General features: G+C 40.0%; 1 protein-coding gene across 1 annotated transcript in view; it reads left to right on the forward strand.

The window, feature by feature from the left end:
• Window positions 1-19,225, forward strand: part of WNK3 (WNK lysine deficient protein kinase 3) — a 145,761-nt gene that overhangs the window by 9,901 nt on the left and 116,635 nt on the right. Inside the window, exons 2-4 of the mRNA XM_030933960.1 lie at window positions 13,009-13,181; window positions 15,280-15,500; window positions 16,523-16,680. Of these exons, the coding sequence (XP_030789820.1) occupies window positions 13,009-13,181; window positions 15,280-15,500; window positions 16,523-16,680 (552 nt within the window). The remainder of the gene's footprint in view (window positions 1-13,008; window positions 13,182-15,279; window positions 15,501-16,522; window positions 16,681-19,225) is intronic.

Raw genomic sequence — 19,225 nt, forward strand, 5'->3', positions numbered from 1 at the left:
GGAAAAGGTAAGGAAACATTCTTCTCTAGAACCTTCAGAAGGAATGCAGCCCTCCTGATACCTTGATTTTAGTCTAGAGAGACTCAATTTGGATTTCTTGATCCCTACAACTAGCAGATAATACGTTTCTGTTTTAAGCCACTATGTTTGTGGTAGTTTGTTATAGTAGCAATAGGAAATGAATACAATAGACTGTAGCTGCCATTTGTTCATTCATTCAACAAATAAATAGTACCTGCAATGTGCCAGATACATGCCAAATGCTAGGTACATAATGGGGATAAAAAGCAAACACAGGCCTCATTTTCACAAAGCTTACAGTAGAAGGAGTTTATAGTTATAAGAAGGCTTAGAAATTGGAGTTAGTGAAATGATGAAAGGGCTGTTTAATATAGGTTTGTTTAAAGGAAATGGTAGGGTTGAGAGTAGGGGGCAACAGGGATATCACTCCTTTATTACATAGTTTTCTTTTTTAAAAACTTTATTTTGATATATTTTCTACTCACAGAAGAGTTGCAAAAAGAGTATAGAAAGTTCCTGTATACCCATCACCCAGACTCCCTTTATGTTAATATCTTGTATTTTTATTTTCAGTAGAGATGGGGTCTTGCTATGCTGAACAGGCTGATCTCTAACTCCTGGCCTCAAGCAGTCCTCCTGCCTCGGCCTCCCAAAGTGCTGGGATTACAGGTGTGAGCCACCTTGCTTGGCCCTTAGTTGTTTTTTAGATTGCCCTTTAATTTGACTTTGTCTTATGTTTTCTCATGATTAGATTTAGACTATGCATTTTTGGCAGGAATACCACAGAAGTGATGCACCATCCTCAGTGCATCATAACTGGGGGTACATGGTGTTGTTTTGTATTACTGGTGATAATAATCTTGATCACTTGGTTAAGGTGATATCTGCCAGGCTTTCTCTCCTATAAAGTTACTATTTTTCCTGTTGCATATTAGTAAATATCTTGGGGGTAGATCTTTGAGACTATGCAAATATGCTGTTTTCTTTTAAACTTTTGCCCACTGATTTTGGCATCCATTGGTGTATCTTGCATGTCATCATTATAACTGTAGTGTTCTAATGATTTTTTTTCTCACATTCCTTCTGCATTTATTAGTTGGCATTACCTGTTAGTTTTATGTGATTTCTCCCCAGTATACCTGTTAAGTTTCTGGAAACCCAACAATAGGATAATTTATGGTTGAGATATTTGATATAGTTAGTAATAGCAGCTATCATATATTTTCCATTTATCAAAAGTAACATTAATGGAACATTTATACTGGTACTTAATTTGAATATTTTATTTAATTCTTAGAATAGGTATATGAGATAAGGATTATTAGTTTTCAGATGGTGGAACTGAAATTTAGATATATTAAGCAATTTTTCCAGTGGAGCAAAGTCAGGATTTGTATTCCATCAATGATATGTGTGTGTGTGTGTATAAAACATTTGCATAGATTGAATAATTTCCCACTCACTAGTTACTTGGGCAGATCATTCTTTTATGTTTTTAACCATTTTAGAACAAATGATTTCTTAAATGGATCCTGTTTAAAATAAGATTCTTAACTTTGAACTGCTGAAACTCAAGGGATGTCCGTTAATGGTGTCATTGAAGGGCACCTGAGGAATAGTTTCATGATTAGATTGTTATGGTTCAGTATCTGGCCTTCACCTTTTGTCACTGTCCAGAGGTTGGGGAGTTGGGAAGACTGACTTATGTTCACTTCAGCTCCTAAATCTAGGACACAAGTTTATTATTTTAAAATGAGAAATATAGTTGTTAGGTAAAATGTTCTATGTAGTCGTTAGGCTAGATACATGGGGAGCTAAATTATAATCAGAAGCTGGCTTGGTGCTTATAGAGTCGGGACAAAGGATCTAGATGTTCCTGTATGTCCTCCTGCTAAGGCAAGAGCCTGACCAAATGAACCGAATGCTCACATTCTGATTGGATGAGGACATCTTTGATCAGCAGTTCTGGAAGATAAGTGAACCTGGTTCTGTGCATGGTTTATTGCCTTTTGATTTATTACCTTGACTACCATTTGTGAGCAATTTTCTTTTTTCTTTTTGTTTTTTGTTGAGATGGAGTCTTGCACTGTCACTCAGGCTGGAGTACAGTGGCGTGATCTCGGCTCACTGCAACCTCAGCCTCCCAGGTCAAGCAAATCTCCTGCCTCAGCCTCCCGAGTAGCTGGGATTATAGGCATGTGCCGCCACGCCCAGCTAATTTTTGTATTTTTAGTAGAGATGGGATTTTGCCATGTTGGCCAGGCTGGTCTCGAACTCCTGACCTCAGGGGATCCACCTGCCTCAGCCTCCCAAAGTGTTGGGATTACAAGTGTGAGCCACTGTGCCCAGCCAAGCACTTTTCTTTAGGTATTAATACCATTGCTATCTCAAAGTTTTAGTATGGTAATATTGCCAGATTATGACTATTATACCGTGATTTCTTAATTGATACATTGATGTCACCATTTACAAATTATCATTATCCTCAGTGTCTGTTTATTTCTTAGCATGAGTTCTGGGGTACTATACCATCTCTCCATGGAAAGTGGTTTGTGAATGAGATATCTGCGCTCATTGCTATGACTGCCATTTCTGAGAGGCAGAGTAGTGAACTAGAAAGTGCTTCGGATTCAGAATTCAACGTACGGGGTTCCAGTGTTGCCTGTGCCAGTTAGTTACCTTGGGTAAGCCAGATAGCTTAACTGGAGTCTTAATTTTTTACTTTTCTTTTAAAGAAAAATATGATAAATACTTTGGATGTACCAAAAAGAATAAAGAGTAACATAATAGAAACTGTGTACCTACTGCCCAGTTTAAGAAATAAAACATTGACTGGGCACGGTGGTTCACGCCTGTAATCCCAGCACTGTGGGAGGCCGAGGTGGGTGGATCACCTGAGGTCAGGCATTCGAGACCAGCCTGGCCAACATGGCGAAACTCCTGCTGTACTAAAAATACAAAAATTAGCAGGGCATGGTGGCGCATGCCTGTAATCCCAGCTACTCAGAAGGCTGAGGCAAGAGAATTGCTTGAACCCAGGAGGTAGAGGTTGCAGGGAGCCCAGATCATGCCATTGCACTCCAGCCTGGACCACAGAGCAAGACTCCATCTCAAAAAAAAAAAAAAAGAAAAAAGAAAAGAAAAGAAAACATTGACGATTAGAGAGAATACTTGCAAAGAATGTAACACATTTTAGTGTTCAATAAATGGTAGTGTTAAAATACTGAGCAACCTCATGTTTATCAAGAATATTCAAGCTGAGGCAGGAGAATAGCTTAAGGATAGGAAATCAAGACCAGCCTGGTCAACATAGCAAGACCTCATCTCCACAAAAAGAAAAAGAAAAAAAAGCTGAGCATAGGCCTAGTGGCATGTCCCAGTAGTGTCTTGGGTATTTGGGAGACTGAGGCAAGAGAATCATGTGAGCCCAGGAGTTCAAGGCTGCAGTGAACTATGATCGTGCCACTGCACTCCAACCTGGGCAACACAGAGTGAGACCCTGTCTCTCTAAAAAGAAAATAATAATTCATTGATAGAGTGCTTCATAAGCTAAGCATCATTTTGAAGCCTTTGTAATATTCATCCTTACTTGATTAGGTTATTTTGTAGTATAACTTTTATATCATTGTTAATAATTTCTCCTTTCACATTTGCAGAAACAGATCCATGTAGCCTCTGACTTGGTTCTGTAGAGCATTGTTGGTGTTTGCATTAAGAGACATAACTGATAAGGACATAGTTTACTTTTTGGAAATGAAATGCTTCTTATCTTGAATAAATATATATGCAGGTTGGTCATACTGGTATTGTGCCATGTCTCAGGAAAGGTTTTGTGTACATTTTTAGCATTCCATATGTTATAATAGATTGAATGTTTAGTTACCATTTATAAAAGGATAGTATTTCTTTTTAAAGTAGTCTGGAGTAGTTGAAATCTATTTGATAAATTTGTATTTGACTCCTATTTACCAGCCATGTAAATGAACATTTATAACACTGATATTTGATATAAAATTGATATTTGATGCTTTCTTCTTGGTGTCCTTACCTTGAGACAGCAAGATTTAGGGATCATTTTCATAGACTATAATTTTCCCGGCATTTGACTATGTCACCTTCATTAGCTAGTGCTGTTCTCTAGTTTGTCTTTGTGGCTCATCATTACTTTCTTGTGTAAGAATTCTTATTGATGATGTGTGAAAGTTTCTCTACCAAAGTGGTTGTCATTAATACAACAATGCACGTAGGGGTGTGTGTGTTTAAAGGATGTTACTGTGGTAGCTGAAAGCTCTACTCTAAGTATTTCTCTCTGGATTTTGGTGCTACTTTAACAGGTTTACTTTCCCCTTGCTAAATTTGAAGTGGAGTTTTGAAGATCTTGGCTCTACATTTTTAGTAGATTTCACCTCCAGCAGTATGTCTGGGAAAACAGTTGTAATTTTGTAAAGTTGTTTATTCCTAATGCTGACTACTTTCAATCTGTAGAATCAAAGGATGAAGTAGGGTGGTTTAGTCTGGCACATGAAAGACTTGGCATTCTACTAATTTAATCAGAAGGCATCAAAGTGTATTCATTATTCTGGCCAGGTACGGTTACTCATGCCTATAATCCTAGCACTTTGGGAGGCTGAGGCAGGTGGATCACTTGAGGTCAGGAGTTTGAGACCAACCTGGGCAACACGGCGAAATCCCATCTCTACAAAAAATATAAAAATCAGCTGGGTGTGGTGGCACGTGCCTGTAGTCCCAGCTACTCGGTAGGCTGAGGTGGGAGGATCGCTTGAACCTGGGAGGTGGAAGTTGCAGTGAGCTGAGATCGCGCCACTGCACTCCAGCCTAGGTGACAGAGTGACACCCTGTCTCAAAAAAGAATTACTCTTTATTCTTCAGAGTAGATCTGCTATCTATCGTGAGTAGAGGACTTGTAGCCAATTATAGGGGCATTTAAGACTTATTAGTCAGGTTGGGCCAGGGGCAGTGACTCATACCTGTAATCTCAGCACTTTGGGAGGCCGAGGTGGGCGGATCACCTGAGGTCAGGAGTTCAAAACCAGCCTGGCCAACATGGCGAAACCCCGTCTCTACTAAAAATACAAAAATTAGTCAGGTATGATGGCGAGCACCTGTAATCCCAGCTGCTGTGGGAGGCTGAGGCACAAGAATTGCTTGAACCAGGGAAGCGGAGGTTGCAGTGAGCCAAGATCGCACCACTCACTCCAGCCTGGATGACAGAGCAAGACTCCATCTCAAAAAAAAAAAGAAAAGACTTATTAGTCAGGTCAGATAGTAAAACATAAAGACTCTACTTGTTTCCTTGCTTTTGTTCTCTTGAGTTCCTTATTTTTTTTTTTCAAGACAAGGTCTTGCTCTCTTGCCCAGGCTGGAGTGCAATGGCGTGACCATAGTTCACTGCAGCCTCGAATGCCTGGGCTCAAGAGATCCTCCTGCCTCAACCTCCCAAGTAGCTAGGACTACAGATGCATGCCTCCATGCCTGGCTATTTTGTAGAGATGGGGTCTTGTTTTGTTGCCCAAGCTGGTCTTGAACTCCTTCCTAGCCTCCCTAAGTGCTGGGATTACAGATGTGAACCACTGTGCCCAGCTGACTTCCTTAACTTTCTAAAAATAGTTTTTATTGTGGCAAAATGTCTAATATATAACATAAGAGTTACCATCTTAATCTCTTTTTTGTTGTTGTTTGTTTGTTTGTTTGAGACAGAGTCTCACTCTGTTGTCCAGGCTGGAGTGAAGTGGCATGATATCAGCTCACTGCAACCCCTGTCTCCTGGGTTCAGGCAGTTCTCATGCCTCAGCCTCCCGAGTTGCTGGGATCACAGGCGCGTGCCACCACACCCGACTAATTTTTGTATTTTTAGTAGAGAATGGGGTTTCACCATGTTGGCCAGGCTGGTCTTGAACTCCTGGTCTCAAGTTATCCGCCTGCCTTGGCCTCCCAAAGTGGTGGGAATACAGGCGTGAGCCACTGTGCCCAGCCATCTTAACCATTTTTAAATGTGCAATTTTTCAGTGGAATTAAGTATATTTACATCATTGTACATAGCAGTGTCCATCTCCAGTACTTTGTCATTCCTAATAGAAACTCTGTACTCATTAAACAATTTAACTTCCCATTCCCCATTCTGCCTAGCTCCTGTTAACTACTATTCTACTTTTTGTCTCTATGAATTTTCCTATTGTAGGTACCTCATATAAGTGGAATCAAGCAATGTTTGTCTTTCCTGTCTCGTTTATTTCACTTACCATAACGTTTTCAAGATTCATCCATGTTGGCTGGGTGCGGTGGCTCACGCCTGTAATCCCAGCACTTTGGGAAGCCGAAGTGGTCAAGTGTTCGAGACCAGCCTGGCCAACATGGTGAAACCCCGTCTCTACTAAGAATACAAAAATTAGCCGGGCATGGTGGCATGTGCCAGTAATCCTAGCTACTCAGGAGGCTGAGGCAGGAGAATTGCTTGAACCAGGCAGGCGGAGGTTGCAGTGAGCTGAGATTGTGCCTCTGCACTCCAGACTGGGTGACAGATTAAGACTTCGTCTCGGGGGAAAAAAAAAAAGATTCAGCCATGTTTTGTAGCATGTATCAGAATTTCCTTTCTCTTTAAGGCTAAACAGTATTCCATTGTATGTATATACCATATACCATATTTTGTTTATTCATGTGTTGGTGGGCATTTGAGTTGTTTCTGCGTTTTGGCTATTGTGAATAATGCTGCTATGAACATGGTTCTACAGATGTCTGTTTGTGTCTCTGCATTCAATTCTTTTGGGTATATACCTAGAATACCTAAAAGTAGAATTGCTGCAGCATATGGTAATTCTATGTTTAATATGGTGAGGAACCATCATGTTGCTTTCCACAATGACTATACCATTTTACATTCCCCAGCAATGTACAAGGTTTCTCCATATCCTTGCCAACACTTCTTATTTATTTATTTATATATTTATTTACTTAGATAATAGCCATCCTAATGGGTGTGAAGTGGTATTTTATTGTGGTTTTGATTTGCATTACCCTGACAACTAATGATGTTGAGCATCTTTTCTCAAAGTTGTAGAGATTATAAGTCCTAGATCAAGTTCTAGCTTGGTGGGTTTCTGGTGAGGGCTGTCTTCCTGGCTTGGTGAGGAGAGTTGGCAGTGAGCCTTTCTCTTGTCTCCTTGTCTTTTTTTTTTTTTTTTTTTGAAATGGAGTCTCACTCTATTGCCCAGGCTGGAGTGTGGTGGTGTAATCTCAGCTCACTGCAACCTCCGCCTCCTGGGTTCAAGTGATTCTCCTGCCTCAGCCTCCCGAGTAGCTGGGATTACAGGTGCCCGCCACCACACCTGGCTGCTTCTTTATATTTTTAGTAGAGATGGGCAAATTTTGACAGAGGAGAGAGGACACAAACATTCCTCCTATAATACAGGGGAAGATCTGCTGATCTCTTTGTATAGTTTGCCCCCTCAAAAGTGTGAGCAGAGCTAAAAGACTAGTGGGCTGACCAGTCTTTTAGTCTTGAGGGTCTAGAGGGTAGACAGGGTCATTTATCGTCTACAGAGTAGGAGAGAGAGTTAGCTTTTGCATTCTAGGAAAATAAGGAGCAAACACACTTCCTCGATGTCTAACAAGATGTTAGTTGTTACAGAGCAGCACTCAGGGGAGAGACTGCTATAGCTCCATCACTCATGGGACTACATAAGGTACCCCAGGGCCCCTCTGAGTAAATCAAGGGCTCAGAAGAGGAGGATTGAATATGAGGGGAAAAGAATCACTTTTCTGATTGAATTAGTAGTCTCGATAATCAAAAAGTAGTAGTATCTAAAAGTAGATATCTAGGTAAAATCTGGTAAATAACTAGACTAACCAAGAAAAAAGAATCTTACATGCACCTTTCTTCTTATCTTCAATGCTAGAAGCTAAAAGATGGTAGACCATTAAGGGGAAAAGGCTACATCATCCAAGAATCTCTAATCAGCTAAGATTCACAGTAGCAAAGACTTGGAATCAACCCAGATGTCTATCAGTGACAGACTGGATTAAGAAAATGTGGCACATATACACCATGGAATACTATGCAGCCATATAAAAGGATGAGTTTGTGTCCTTTGTAGGGACATGGATGCAGCTGGAAACCATCATTCTCAGCAAACTATCGCAAGAACAGAAAACCAAACACCGCATGTTCTCACTCATAGGTGGCAACTGAACAATGAGATCACCTGGACTCGGGAAGGGGAACATCACACACCAGGGCCTATCACAGGGAGGGGGGAGGGGGGAGGGATTGCATTGGGAGTTATACCTGATGTAAATGACGAGCTGATGGGTGCTGACGAGTTAATGGGTGCAGCACACCAACATGGCACAAGTATACATATGTAACAAACCTGCACGTTATGCACATGTGCCCTCGAACTTAAAGTATAAAAAAAAAAAAAAAAAGAGTCTTTAGAAAAGAAAAAAAAAAAAGATACCATCTCCCAGGGTGAAAAAGATATTCATGGACCATAGTGCAGAAAACTATGTAATAGTTAAAAATATGAAGCTAGATCTGTGTAACTAACATATGTTGACATTGAATGAATGGAATATTTGATGAAAGTGCTAAGTAAAGACTCTACAGCTAGAATAGAAGTCTGTGAGGGGGAGGGGCAATCATATAGGAGTAGACAGTGTAGGGGTGATTAAGTCTTTTTTTTTTTTTTTTTTTTTTTGAGACAAGGTCTTCCTCTGTTGCCCAGGCTGGAGTGCAGTAGCGGAATCTTGACTCATTGCAACCTCCACCTACCAGGCTCAAGTGATCCTCCCACCTCAGCCTCCCAAGTAGCTAGGACTACAGCTATTGGGATGTGCCACCATGCTCGACTAATTTTTTTTATTTTTAGTAGAGACAAGGTTTTGCCATGTTGCCCAGGCTGATTTTGAACTCCTGAGCTTGAATGATTCACCTGCCTCAGCCTCCCAAAGTACTGAGATTACAGGCATAAGCCATCGTGCCTGACCAGTGATTAAGTCTTCTACATGTATTGTCTATGTGGTATGATAGAAAGGGGGGAAAGTATTAGTATTTTAGATTATTTATTTATTTTTGGTGAGTGAGGGCTAGGTGAAGTAGGGAGAATGAGTAGATGAGTTACTTCATTTCTTATAACAGATAAATATGTTTGATATTGAGTAGAAAGGGAGGCTATCCACTAGTAAAAAAGGAAAAATATTATGTACCTCTTTGTTTTTTGAGATAGAGTCTCACTTTGTCACTCAGGTTAGAGTGCAGTGTGGTGCAAACATGGCTCACTATAGTCTCGACCTCCCGGGTTCAAGCGATCCTCCAGCCTCAGCCCCCTAAGTAGCTGGGACTACAGACATACACCACGATGCCTGGCTAATTTTTGTATTTTTTGTAGAGACAGGGTTTCGTCATGTTGCTCAGGCTGCTCTTAAACTCCTGAGCCTAAGCAATGCACCCACTTTGACCTCCCAAAGTGTTGGGATTACAGATGTGAGCCACTGTGCCTGGCCTGATATATCTCTTAGTTAATAATAGAAAGCAATAAAGTAAAATAAATAAATAACATAAAATAAGATTGAAGGAGTAAAATTAAGTATAGTATTTGGTATACCAAATGTGGACATGTTGCATTTGCTGATTAAGAAACTCAGACTGTCAGGTGGAGTTAAAAGACAAAACACACGTGTTATTTACTAAAATAATACTTAAAGCAGTGATAAAGAAAAGGTAAAGATATAAAAAAGCAAAGAGAAAGCAAGAGTGGCAATGTTTTTTGTTTTGTTTTGTTTGTTTTTGTTTTTTTGAGACAGAGTCTCACTCTGTCTCCCAGGCTGGAGTGCAGTGGCATGGTCTTGGCTCACTGCAACCTCTGCCTCTTGGGCTCAAGTGATTCTCATGTCTCAGCCTCCCAGGTAGCTGGGATTACACACACGTGCCACCACACCTGGCTAATTTTTGTGTTTTTAGTAGAGATGTGGTTTCACCATGTCAGCAAGGCTGGTCTCGAGCTCCTGACCTCAGGTGATCTGCCTGCTTCGGCCTCCCAAAGTGTTGGGATTACAGGCTTGAGCCACCACACCTGTCCTCAAAGTGGCAATGTTAATGTACATCAAAAAAGGAGAAAAACAAGGTTAAAACATTAGACAGAATATTATGAAATTATATACTTCATAGTTTAAGAAATTGTATGAAAAACTTGTAGACACCAAAAATATTTTGGCTGAATAACCTCTAATAGCATTTTCAAAAAAGACAAACATGTATTTGTAGTGGGAAATTTCATGTGCATTTCTTTCAGAATAGGAGACATCTAGTACACAAAAAGTGAGTAAATACAGAGGAGTTGTGCCGGGCGCGGTGGCTCAGGCCTGTAATCCCAGCACTTTGGGAGGCCGAGGCGGGTGGATCACCTGAGGTCGGGAGTTCAAGATCAGCCTGACCAACATGGAGAAACCCCATCTCTACTAAAAATACAAAATTAGCCAGAGTGGTGGCGCATGCCTGTAATCCCAGCTACTCGGGAGGCTGAGGCAGGAGAACAGCTTGGACCCGGGAGACGGAGGTTGCCGTGAGTCAAGATTGCGCCATTGCACTTCAGCCTGGGCAACAAGAGCGGAACTCCATCTCAAAAAAAAATAAAAATAAAAAAATACAGAGGAGTTGAATAATATAATCCACAATCCACAAACTTTATTCGATGGATGTATAGAACTTTATATCCTTCAAACAGGAAATATACATTGTTATATGTGGCCCCCAAAAAACCTTAAGTTAAAGAAGAGAGATTTTGTACTTGCATTACTCAATAAGATTGGAAATAAATAATGAAATGAATAACCAAAAGATTCTTAACTAATTAGAGAGCAGAAATCACATTCCTAGATAAATTTTGAATCAAAGAGAAAATCAAAACTGAGATTATAAACTAGAAAGCAATAAAAAAGAGAAGACATTACAACAAAACCTGTGGGTCATTGCAAAAGTTATACCTGTTAGAAAATTTATAGCCTAAAATATCTTCATTATTATTGAATAATAACTAAAGGAATTTAGTACTCATGTTATGAAGTTAGGAAAATAAAATTAAAAGAAAGGAAGAGGGAATTCAGAAAAACTGAAATTAATTTAAAATTTACGTACATAAAAATAGGATAAATATATTTTATTATTTTGGGCTTTCTGAAAAATGATTAATGAAACTGGTGAAGAAAATAGGGGAGAAATAACACAAGGAAAGGAATGAGAAGGCCAGGTGTGATAGCTCATGCCTGTAATCCCAGCACTTTGGGAGGCCGATGCAGGGGGATCACTTCAGGTCCAAGAGTTCAAGACCAGCCTGGTCAACATGGTGAAACCCCATCTCTACTAAAAATACAAAAATTAGCCAGGCGTGGTGGTGGACACCTGTAATCCCAGCTACTCAAGAGGCTGAGGCAGGAGAATCACTTGATCCTGGGAAGCAGAGGTTGCAGTAAGCTGAGATCGCACCACTGCATTCCAGCCTGGGTGACAGAGCGAAACTTCATCTAGAAAAAAAGGAATGAGAAATAAAACATAGCATGCTATGAAAGAGAATAAAACAAATTAGAAGATAATGTCATGTACAACTTTGATAAAATTTTTCCAACTTTTTTTTTAATATAATTTTTTTGAGACAGGAGCTCACTCCGTCACCAAGGTTGGAGTGCAGTGGCATGATCTTGGCCCACTGCAACCTCTGCCTCCCAGGTTCAAACAGTCCTCCCACCTTACCGTCTCAAGTAGTTGGAGACTACAAACATGCACCACCACACCCAGCTTTTTATTATTATTATTATTATTTTGTAGAGACGGGGATCTCACTGTGTTAGCCAGGCTGGTTATCCCCACCTTGGCCTCCCAGAGTGCTAGGATTATAGGTGTGAGCCACCGTGCCCAGCCCATACCTTCCTTTTCTAACTTTTTATGGCCACTTTTTTTTTTTTTTTTTTGAGACGGAGTCTCGCTCTGTCGCCCAGGCTGGAGTGCAGTGGTGCAATCTCGGCTCACTGCAAGCTCCGCCTCCCGGGTTTACGCCATTCTCCTGCCTCAGCCTCCCGAGTAGCTGGGACTACAGGCGCCCGCCATCTCGCCCGGCTAGTTTTTTGTATTTTTTTTTAGTAGAGACGGGGTTTCACTGTGTAGGCCAGGATGGTCTCAATCTCCTGACCTCGTGATCCACCCGTCTCGGCCTCCCAAAGTGCTGGGATTACAGGCTTGAGCCACCTCGCCCGGCCGGCCACATTTTTATTGAAGTTCTTTGAGTGATATGGTCAGAGACGGTGTACGGGGTGGTGTACTGTCTGTGTCCCTGTTGTCTAGAAATGTAGGATTTTTTTCCTTTTAAACTTGATGGATAGCTTGTCTGGGATCAGAATTTTAGGGCCATAGTTCTCCCTCAGAATTCTGTAAAATTGCTCCTTTGACTTCTAGTAGTTAATGTAGCAGATCAGAGGTCCAATGCCTATTTGAATGTCTTTCACTGGTTCATAACCTAATATTTCTCTATGAAAACCTAGACCACTTTTATTTTGGCAATTCAGAAATTTAATTAGATTAAATGTCTAGATGTTTAACATTTTGATTTTTCCTGTTCTGACATTACAGATGTTTTAGATATGGAAACTCAGGGATTTCTTAGGGAAACTTTCCTGTCTGCTTTATTGCTTTTTCTCAATGCATTTTGAGATACTGTTTTTCAAGATACTGATTTATTACCCAGGTGGGTTTATAATGTACTTATGAAATATAACAGTAGCTGCATTGCTGTGTTGGAGGAGTCAAAGTAACTAATAAAGGATATCTGTGATGATACAAGTCTTGAGAAAAGCATTGACAGGCAAAAATAAATAAATATACACATACATGCATAAATGCAATAAAGCATTCAGTTGAGTGGTATTAGAAATGTGCATGAGAATTTTCATGACTTTATTTTGGAACTTGTTATTCCTTTTCAGGACCGAAAGTTAACCAAAGCTGAGCAGCAGAGATTCAAGGAAGAAGCAGAGATGCTGAAGGGTCTCCAGCACCCCAATATAGTTCGATTTTATGATTCCTGGGAATCTATATTAAAAGGAAAGAAATGTATTGTATTAGTGACTGAACTAATGACATCTGGAACCTTAAAGACGTAAGTTGACCCTGATAGTGCCAATGTAGTTTTATTTGGAAATAATTTTTAGGAGTCATAACACTTTTTATAAAATAAAACTACTCAAAGAATTTTTAGAATCTGGCCAGGCGCATTGGCTATACCTGTAATCCCAGCACTTTGGGAGACTGAGGAGGGTGGATCTCAAGACTAGCCTGGGCAACATGGTGAAACCTTGTCTCTACCAAAAAAATACAAAAATTAGCCAGATGTGGCAGCACACACCTGTAGTCCCAGCTACTCAGGAGGCTGAGGTTGGAGGATGGCTTGAGCCTGGGAGGTGGAGGTTGCAGTGAGCCATGATCGTGCCACTGTATTCCAGCCTGGTTGACAAAGCCAGATCCTGTCTCAAAAAAAAAAAAAAAAAAAGAGAGAATTTGTAGATTCAAATCTAGTGACTAAGTTAGGTTAAAAAATTGAGATGTTAATGAAGTTTGTTATACAGTACTGAGAAGTTAATATTTGTGGGATATTATAGAATTTTAGAATTAAAAATCATTGTAGATAATATTATTTTATTTTATTTTATTTTATTATTTTTTGGGACAGGGTCTCATTCTGTCACCCAGACTGGAGTGGTGCAGTGGCATGATCATGGCTAACTGCAGCTTCGACCTCCTTGGGCTCAAGTGACCCTCCCATCTCAGCCTCCTGAGTAGCTGGAACCACAAGCATGCAGCAACTTGCCTGGCTAATTTTTAAAAATAATATTTGTAGCCGGGCGCGGTGGCTCAAGCCTGTAATCCCAGCACTTTGGGAGGCCGAGACGGGCGGATCACGAGGTCAGGAGATCGAGACCATCCTGGCTAACACGGTGAAACCCCGTCTCTACTAAAAAATACAAAAAACTGGCCGGGCGAGGTGGCGGGCGCCTGTAGTCCCAGCTGCTCAGGAGGCTGAGGCAGGAGAATGGCATGAACCCGGGAGGCGGAGCTTGCAGTGAGCTGAGATCCAGCCACTGCACTCCAGCCCGGGCAACAGAGTGAGACTCCGTCTCAAAAAAAATAATATTTATAGAGATGGAGTTTCGCCATGTTGCCCAGGGTGGTCTTGAATTCCTGGGCTAAAGCAATCTGCCTACCTCAGCTGCCCAAAGTGCTAGGGTTATAGGTGAGGCACCATGCCCGGCCATAATTTTATTTTGTAGAAGATAGTGGAAGGTTGGAGGGCTTCATCAAGTTCAAATATCTAGTGAGCGATACTATTATGGTATTATAGTATTATAGTATATTATTATAGTATTATAATATATAGTATAATATGTAGTATTGTATAGTATAATAGTATTATAGACTATTAATTATGGTCTTTTATTTCTAACCATAATTATTTATTTGGTGAATAATGACTTGTAAATATTAAATGTGGTTTAATCACTTGCAAATATTAAATATGGTGTAAACTTTTTGTTTCCTAACATTTGTGTATATACTAAAATTTTACATAGTTTAACCCTCTAGTGACTTTATATAAGCAGTTATTAGGTAGTAGAGACGGACTTTCTTTTTAAAATTGTGCTGCCATTCTACAAAAGGCCACTGTGGAATGATTCTTAGTTTGAAGTAAAAATGCTACACTTGGCTAGGCGTGGTGGCTGATACCTGTAATCCTAGCACTTTGGGAGGCCGAGACAGGCAGATCACCTGAGGTCAGGAGTTCAAGACCAGCCTGGCCCACATGGTGAAACCCTGTCCATGCTAAAATACAAAAATGAGGTCAGCATTTTGGTGCACGCCTGTAGTCCCATTTACTTGGGAGGCTGAGGCATGAGAATCACATGAACCTGGGAGGCGGAGGCTGCAGTGAGCTGAGATTGCACCACTGCCCTCCAGCCTGGGAGACAGAGTGAGACTTCATCTTAAAAAAAAAAAAAAAAGCTATGCTTGGTAGGATGTCTTATCTAAGAATGAAGTATTAGATTAAAACAAACTTTTTTTGCCATAACAGACAATAGAAAACAACTCAGTGATGTGAATCATAGTGCATAAGTTGTTTGCTTATGTAACTTACCTTAATAGTGTTCATATAAGAAGCTCGATATGTTTGTTTACACATGGTCTTTTGTTTCTTTGTATAGGTACTTAAAACGATTTAAAGTCATGAAACCAAAGGTCTTAAGGAGCTGGTGCAGGCAAATTTTAAAGGGGTTGCAGTTCTTGCACACTAGGACTCCTCCTATTATTCACCGGGATCTGAAGTGTGACAATATTTTCATCACGGGACCCACTGGATCTGTGAAGATTGGTGATCTAGGATTAGCCACCTTAATGCGCACCTCATTTGCTAAGAGTGTCATTGGTGATTAATGTTTTAAAGTTTACTTGTTGGGTAAAGAGAGATTTTTCAATTGTATAGGTCTAGAAAAGAGATCAGCCAGCTATGGCCAGTGGGATGAATGTGGCTCACTGCCTGTTTTTGTAAATCAAATTTTATTAGAACACAGCCACACTCACTCATTTACAGATTGTCTAGGGCTGCTTTTGCACCTATAAGTGACAGAGTTGAGTAGTTGTGTGACAGAGACCATACAAACTGCAAAGCCTAAACAGTTTATTATCTGGCCCTTAACAGAAAAGTTTGCCAACACTGGGCTTAGACTGAATTTGCTTTGAAATACCTATTATATATTGGCTTATTTCAGAGACATCTTAATGTATTTTTTGTGGATTATATTTATATTTAGGATTATTGAAAGGTTCTAAGGACGTAAGTAAGAGAATTTACTGAGTTAATTCAGAAAAATTTAAGTAAAAAGGATAGAAATAAAAACATTTTATTAATTATTACCTAATCTTGAGCATTACAAATTATACTCTATCAGTATGGAAAATTAAATACATTATTTCAGTGCTTTATGTAGATATAGCAAATATTCAACAAATTGTATACTTAAAAATTTGCGACCAGACACGGCGACTCACGCCTGTAATCCCAGCACTTTGGGAGCCTAAGGTGGGTGGATCACGAGGTCAGGAGTTCGAGACCAGCCTGGCCAACATGGTGAAACCCCGTCTCTACTAAAAATACAAAAATTAGCCAGGCATGGTGGCAGGTGCTTGCAATCCCAGCTACCTGGGAGGCTGAGGCAGGAGAATTGCTTGAACCCAGGAGGCAGAGGTTGCAGTGAGCTGAGATCGCACCACTGTACTCCAGCCTGGGCAACAGAGCAAGACTCCGTCTCAAAAAAAAAAAGAAAAGAAAAGAAATTTGCTTTGGGGGAGTAGAAATTAACACAGATAATCCTTATGGGAAAGGGGATGTGATCTTGGTGGATACGTTTTTCTGTTTCATAAAAATGTGGTGGTGGTGTTATTTTGTAGGGACTCCTGAGTTTATGGCTCCAGAGATGTATGAAGAACACTATGATGAATCCGTAGATGTTTATGCTTTTGGAATGTGTATGCTGGAAATGGCCACGTCGGAGTATCCTTATTCTGAGTGTCAGAATGCAGCTCAAATATACCGGAAAGTAACTAGTGTAGGTATAACTTTTTTCTTTTTACTTTATCAGTTGCCACATTTCATGTTGAAATTAGTTAAGTTTGACTTACTCAAAACTAATTTTGGTTTAGCTCTAGGTAACAGTGTTAAAATTAACAGTTGTAATGCAACAAGCATTAGATTTATACCATACGACTATGCTTCACTGGAGTCATATAAAATGCTTTGTATTAGTGTCTTTGGGAAAACGTACAGGTATATCATCTATATATATTTGTTCGTAAGGAATTTTTAGTTGTCTGTTAGATGGATCTTATTTTTTAAAGCTGAATAATAGAGACTGACTACATAGTTTCTTCTAGGTCTAAAAGCCTTTTGATGAAAGGGCATTCAAAATATAGTTCAATAGATACAGTATTTGAGTCCCTGCTATGAGTAAATTTTTGTGTTAGAAATTGTAAGGAATGTAAAGATGAGTAAGAAGTGTTTGCTACCCTCAAAGAGCTTACATTTTTAATAAGGGAATAATATAAATTCACAAATGACTATAAAATAAGAGGATGAGAGTATAATAAGGGACATAAGGAAGGTAGAAGCAAAGTGTTATGCTTATTCAAAGGAGGACTACTTCATATCCAGCTGGGCAGCTCAAGACAGGCTGTGAAAGATTGTTTCAGGTAGTTTAACATTAGTAGGTACCAGTTTTTTAAGTTCTTTTAAAATTAATGTCTTTTTTTTTTTTTTTTTTTTTTTTTTTTTTTTTTTTTTTTGAGACACAGTCTATCACAGGCTGGAGTGCAGTGGCGGGATCTCGGCTCACTGCAACCTCCACCTCCCCGGTTCAAGCAATTCTCCTGCCTCAGCCTCCCAAGTAGCTGGGACTACAGGCGTGCACCACCACGCCCAGCTAATTTTGTGTTTTTAGTAGAGATGGGGTTTCACCATGTTGGCCAGCATGGTCTTTATCTCTTGACCTTGTGATCCACCACCCACCTCAGCCTCCCAAAGTGCTGGGATTACAGGTGTGAGCCACTGCGCCCGGCCAAAATTAATATCATTTTTAATTGACAAATTGTCATTGTACACATTTAAGGGGTACCATGTGATGTTTTGAGATACACAGACACACACACACAAATCTGGAATGATTAAATCAGGCTAATTAACATATCTGTCACCCCACTTATTATTTTATGTGGTAAGACATTTGAAATTTACTAAGTTATTTTGAAATTTACAGTATATTGTTATTATTATCAACTGTAGTTACCCTGCTGTACAGTAGATCTCAAAACTTACTCCTCCTAACTGCAACTTATACCTTTTGACCGATAGCTCCCCATTTCCTCCCCCACAACTCGCAGTCTCTGGTAACCATCATTCTACACTTCTATGAGTTCATCTTTTTTAGATTCCATGTGCAAATTAGATCATGTTGTATTTGTCTTTCTGTGCTGCTTTATTTCACTTAACATAATGTCTTCTAGGTTCATCCACATTGTCACAGATGATAGAATTTTTTTCTTTTTTAAGGCTGAATCGTATTCCATTGTGTATATATACCATATTTTCTTTATTCATTCACTGATGAACATTTAGGTCATCCATATCTTGGCTATTGTGTATAGTGATGCAATGAACATAGGCATGCATGTATCTGTTTGACATACTAATTTCAATTCCTTTGGGTATGTACCAAGAAGTAGAATTGCTATGGTAGTTCTATTTTTAGTTTTCTTGAGGAAATTCCATACCATTTTCCATAACAGCTGTACCATTTATATTCCCATCAACAACGTACAAGGGTTCCTTTTTCTCTGCATCCTCGTCAACACTTATCTTTCATCTTTTTGATAATAGTCATTCTAACAGATGTGAGGAGATACTGTTTTTTAATGCATGCGGTTTACCACATACTTTATTTATTTATTTTTTGAGACCGAATCTCACCCTGTCACCTAGGCTGGAGTGCAATGGCACGATCTTGGCTCACTGCATCCTCCATCTCCTGGGTTCAAGTGATTCTCCTGCCTCAGCCTCCCGAGTAGCTGGGATTACAGGCACGCACCACCACGCCTGGCTAATTTTTTGTATCTTTAGTAGAGACGGTGTTTCACCATGTTGACCAGGATGGTCTCGAAATCCTGACCTCGTGATCCGCCTACCTTGGCCTCCCAAAGTTCTGGGATCACAGGCGTGAGCCACTGCACCCGGCTACCACATACTTTAATCTTTATCCCCTACGAGATAGGTGCAATCTTCAGTTTACAGATGATGAAACTGAGAATCAGAGGTTGTACCTTGCCCAACTTCCCGCAGCTACTGATAATGGTGGGTTTTGACCCCAAGTCTGTCTGACTCTAGAAGTTTGTGTAAGGAGACAATAAGAAATAAGGCTACAATCCAGAATGTGGGACATTCTATAGGACAAATGACCTAGTTTCTCCAACAAATACATTTTATAAAAGAAACAGGAAGGGTGGCTTTTATAGAATACAAGAGACTTAAGAGTAGTGGTGAGCTGGTAAATGTTTAACACCTGATTCTCTGAAGAAAGAAAGAATGCTGACTTCTAGTATTTG

The sequence above is a fragment of the Rhinopithecus roxellana genome, chromosome 7 (genome assembly GCF_007565055.1).
Source record: "Rhinopithecus roxellana isolate Shanxi Qingling chromosome 7, ASM756505v1, whole genome shotgun sequence".
In the NCBI taxonomy this organism is placed as follows: Eukaryota; Metazoa; Chordata; class Mammalia; order Primates; family Cercopithecidae; genus Rhinopithecus; species Rhinopithecus roxellana.